Genomic DNA, 5182 nt, shown 5'->3' on the forward strand with positions numbered 1-5182 from the left:
TCTGTCACCTCGAAAAGGGCGAGGGGTGAGGGGTGGGGGGGCAGGATTGAGAGTGGTTCGGGGCGTTGGGGGCTCAAAGGGTTATCATTTTTTTGATGAAACACAACAAAAAAACAGTGATAAAGTAGCACAGTTTAAGTTTTAGAGAGTTTGACAGCACTAGCAACGTAAATATGTCGTGTAAGTGTCTTCAATTACAGGTGTTACTAGAGACTGGAACACAAAGAAAAGGAGGGGGGAGGGACTCTAAAGGTTATGAAAAAAAAATTAATTAAAAACTGGTAAAGCAGCAGCAGTTTTAGTTCCAGTATGAGTTTTGCAGACCTTACAAGACAAACAGGTCATATAAAAGCTGAAGATTCCAAGTGTGACAAGAGATTGGCATACAACGAAAACAAGGAGGAGAGATAAGGACGTTAGACAGGAGAGATAAAGAGGGAGCAAACCCCACCCGAGCACCCACCAACCACCCACAGAGTACCACACAGTTGAGCACAAGCCACAGATGAGATGATGTCACCGGAGGACCTGACCACTTCAACACTGGCTCTCCTTGATATCCAAAGTTTTCATCTCTTGAACAAAAATATTGGGTTTGGGCAAAACAGTGTTCACTTTACAATGCCCATACCATGGATTGACTCTCTCTCTCTCTCTTTCTCTTTCCTTTCCTCTCTCTCATTCTCTCTCTCTCGTCCTCTCTCACTCTCTTTAAAACCCTCTCTCCTTTCCTCTCACTTCCCCAACTAAACATACCTCTGTCCCCTTTTCACTCTCTCTCCCACTCCTTTATATATCTTTTTCTTCCTTCTCGCTATCTCCTTCTACCCCTCTCCAACATTCCTTCTAATGACTAGCAATAGACACAGAGACGACCGAGTGACTTCAGAGACGACCGAGTGACTTCAGAGACGACCGAGTGACTTCAGAGACGACCGAGTGACTTCAGGGTATGAAAAAGGAACTGCCAAGTGATATCTTCCCTTTCCACAGTTTTCTCTCTCTCTCTCTCTCTCTCCCTCTCTCTCTCCCTCTCCCTCTAGACCACTACACTACACCAGACAAAGCCATCAGTCGCGTGACACTCTCTTTCTCTCTCTCTCTCTCTCACTCTCTCTTTCCCTCTCCCTCCCTCTCTATCCCTCTACTACACCAAACAAAGCCATCAGTCCCGCGACAAACTCTCTCTCTCTCCCTCCCTCCCTCTCCCTCTTGACCACCACACTACACCAGACAAATCCATCAGTCGCGCGACACTCTCTTGATCTCTGCCTCTCTCCCTCTCCCTCCCTCTCTATCCCTCTACTACACCAGACAAATCCATCAGTCGTGCTATACTCTCTTGATCTCTGCCTCCCTCCCTCTCCCTCCCTCTCTATCCCTCTACTACACCAGACAAATCCATCATTCCCGCGACACTCTCTTGATCTCTGCCTTGGGTCTTCGGATCACACACTGTGGATAACAAAATAGACAACCTTGAGAGACAGAAGATAAAATAATAACTACAATAATATCAATAATGATAATGAAATAATAATAATAATAATAATAATAATCTAATATAATAATAATACTAATAATAATAACAGTCTAAAATTAAAAACAATAATAATAATACAGATAATAAGATAATAATACAATAATCATCATTATTATTATAATATTACTAGCCCATCATTCAATGTCAGACAACGTCCCATACACGCACAGAGGACAAAGTTTCTTAAGCAAAATAGAAGAATTTGAAGGACTGAATTTTTCAACAACAACAACAACACTAATAACAATAAAAACAACAAAATGTACCAACGAGGCGCTCCCATTCACTGACCACCGGCTGTGTTACTTCACTCACCGACCACATGGGAGGACGATTCTCAGCGTAGACGTAGCAGTCGACCACGGTGAACACAGTAATGCGATCAACAACAACAACAACAACAACAACAACAGCAACAACAACAGCAACAATAACAACAACAACAACAACAACAACAACAACAACAACAACAACAACCACTCACCGACCACATGAGCGGAGTGTTCTCAGCATAGATATAACAGTCGACCACGGTGAACACGGTAATGAGATGCCTGGTCCGGTGGTCACATGACTCATCGGCCGCCCACTCAATCAGCAGCTCAGGACATTTCTTGTTCTTACGGAACTTGGACTTCATCAATGGCAGTTTCTGGGAACACACAGATTTAGTTTCCTTTGCAAAAAGTATAGATCTAGTACAAAGTATAGTTTCCATTGTAGAAAATATAGTGGAAGAGAAAATATAGTGGAAGGTGTAGTTTCCACAGTAAAAAGTAGTGTCCACAGTAAAAAGCATAGTAAAAGGTATAGTTTCCATTGCAAAAAGTATAGTTTCCATAGTAAAAAGTATAGTAAAAGGTATAGTTTCCATTGTAGAAAATATAGTGGAAGGTATAGTTTCCACAGTAAAAAGTATCGTAAAAGGTATATTTCCATTGCAAAAAGTACAATAAAAAGTAGTTTCCAAAGTAGAAAGTATAGTGGAAGGTATGGTTTCCAAAGTAAAAAGTATAGTTTCCAAAGTAGAAAGTATAGTGGAAGGTATGGTTTCCAAAGTAAAAAGTATAGTTTCCAAAGTAGAAAGTATAGTGGAAGGTATGGTTTCCAAAGTAAAAAGTATAGTAAAAAGTAGTTTCCAAAGTAAAAAGTAGAGTTTCCATTGTAGAAAATATAGTTTCCAATGAGAAAAGTAGAGTTTCCATTGTAGAAAATATAGTTTCCAATGAGAAAAGTAGAGTTTCCATTGTAGAAAATATAGTTTCCAATGAGAAAAGTAGAGTTTCCAAAGTAGAAAGTAAATCTCCAGACAGATGGTTTCTGCTCCATGCCATCTATATCTCAAGCATGAAGAAAGAAGCAAAAAGAATAGATAAACGTAGAGAAATGCGATCTATATCTCAAGCATGAAGAAGGAAAAAAACGTAGATAAACCGTAGAGAAGTGCAGACATCCACTCACATCTAAGTAGACTCGCTTGGTGACCCCCAGCCTCAGGATGAGAACGTCGAAAGACTTGTCCAGAACGCCCATCACCATCCCCATCTCCTCCAGGGGGCCAGCCTCCTAAAAAGGAAAAAAAAAAGGGTAAGTGTATGGATTTTTTAGTTTTAGTTCAATTTTATTTACAAGTTTTAACAGCGCTTGAAGAACACAAAGAGAATGATCTAGATATGAGAAGGAAAAGAAACAGAGAATTATACATATCTATAAGAGGAAAAGAAACAGAGAATTATACATATCTATGAGAGGAAAAGAAACAGAGAATTATACATATCTATAAGAGGAAAAGAATATCATCTTGGTATTTTAGGGACAAAAACAGAGAATTATACTTCTACATGAGGAAAACAGAATGATACTGTTACTTGATACATAAATGGAAAAAAAATAGAGAACTATACATTTATAAGAGGAAAATAGAATCATCTGGATATATTTGGGGAAAGAAACAGAAAATTATACTTCTACATAAGGAAAAGAGAATGATGCTGATATATAGGGGGGGGGGGTGGGGGGGGGGATAAAGATTCATCAGTAGTCATCAGACGTAGATTACAGTTTACACGTCCTATACCGGATGTTTTAGTAGTCATTCTAGCCTAGTGCTAGTGTCGAATTGTTCATGTTCTTTGGTTCATTTGATGGGATTTGATTGTTTCTTATGGATTTTGTACAATAGATCAGCCTGTGGAGGAAGTGCTGGCAGATAGGCATTACATTGTCATTCATATTTCTGTTAATAAACATTACTAAATGTTAAATCGACATCACAATGACTTAGATTTGCTCATAAATCATCTATAAGAACAAGATAAGGGCAGTGCCCAAAACATTATTGAGATTACCTTGACAAAGATGGAGAAGTACATCTCACTACTGCGGTCGGAGCACATCTTGGCGTTCTGCTTCTTGTCGTTGCAAAGCTCCGCCTGTTTCTGGAACAGTTCCTTGATTCTGGCCGGGGGAGGGCAGTAACCTGGGGGGTCAGAGGTGAAACAAGAGGTCAGAGGTGAACTGGAGGGTCAGAGGTGAAACAAAAGGTCAGATGTGAACTGGGGGGGGGGGGGGGGTCAAGGGTGAAACAAGAGTGTGATGTAAGTGCCGTAAAACTCTTACAAACACAGAAACTGAAATTAAAACTAAAAATAAAACAAAATCCAAACATAAAAATAAACTAAACTAAAACTGAATTCAAAGCTAAAACAAAGCTAAACTAAAAGTAAACTAAAATAAAACTAAGACTAAAACTAAAGATAAAACTACCACAAAAATGACTTCTTTATCTCCGGCCAGCCACTCCCAGCAGCTCGGGGTCAGAACTGACAGTGGATCGGCCAAAGTCCTTTGTGACGACTTCCACATCAAATACTTTTTGGCAATAGCCATTAACAAATCTCTTTTGCCAGGGGATCATTCATTAGATGAACAAGTATTGAAATGGGTTCACTTTTTTAATTTAAAGAATAGTTTAGTGACTTATGCGTCAATTTAAGATCCCGTACCAAAATAGGGCCCCGGCATAGTGGGCTTACCCCCACAGGACACTTACACACCAACAAGCACATAAACAGAATCAACCCCATGCGGGAACCCCATTGCAGACACTGTGACTACCATGAGGAGACCGTTGAACATCTTCTCCGTCACTGCCCAAACCTGGCAGTTCTTCGACGCAGGCTCCTACACACACCTACAGACTTACAAAGCCTGCTCTACTCTGGCGTTGACCAGATGACAAGGACATGTGGTTACTTGAGGGAGGCATTGCGCTGCCAAGAGCGAAATGCTCGCAGCTAAAGGGATTTGAAAACAACAACAACAACAACAACAACAACAACAACAACAACAACAACAACAACAACAACAACAAAAACAACAACCCCCCATGGAGATAAAGAGTTAAAACTAAAACTGTAATAAAACCAAAATGAGCCAGTAGTTACCGAGAGCGGCGGCCAGCAGCCGGTGCACCATGATGTCAGGGTAGCGTCTGATGGGAGAGGTGAAGTGTGTGTACAGCGGCACGTTGAGGGCGTAGTGGTGGTACAGAGACTCGTCCGCGATGCAGCCAGCACAGAAGTACTTGGCGTGCTGTGGGGGGAGACGGAAACATGCTTATGGTGTGTGTGTGTGTGT

General features: G+C 40.8%; 1 protein-coding gene across 1 annotated transcript in view; it reads right to left on the bottom strand.

Moving 5' to 3' along the window:
• Positions 1–662: 662 nt before the first annotated feature.
• The window catches only part of LOC101845656 (DIS3-like exonuclease 2), a gene marked incomplete in the record, with an annotated part of 18857 nt that continues 14337 nt past the window's right edge, over positions 663–5182 (bottom strand). The window contains 5 exon segments of the mRNA XM_013088902.2: positions 663–1455; positions 2028–2195; positions 3005–3109; positions 3892–4022; positions 4990–5137. Of these exon segments, the coding sequence (XP_012944356.1) occupies positions 1405–1455; positions 2028–2195; positions 3005–3109; positions 3892–4022; positions 4990–5137 (603 nt within the window).

This window comes from Aplysia californica, unplaced genomic scaffold (genome assembly GCF_000002075.1).
Source record: "Aplysia californica isolate F4 #8 unplaced genomic scaffold, AplCal3.0 scaffold00829, whole genome shotgun sequence".
In the NCBI taxonomy this organism is placed as follows: Eukaryota; Metazoa; Mollusca; class Gastropoda; order Aplysiida; family Aplysiidae; genus Aplysia; species Aplysia californica.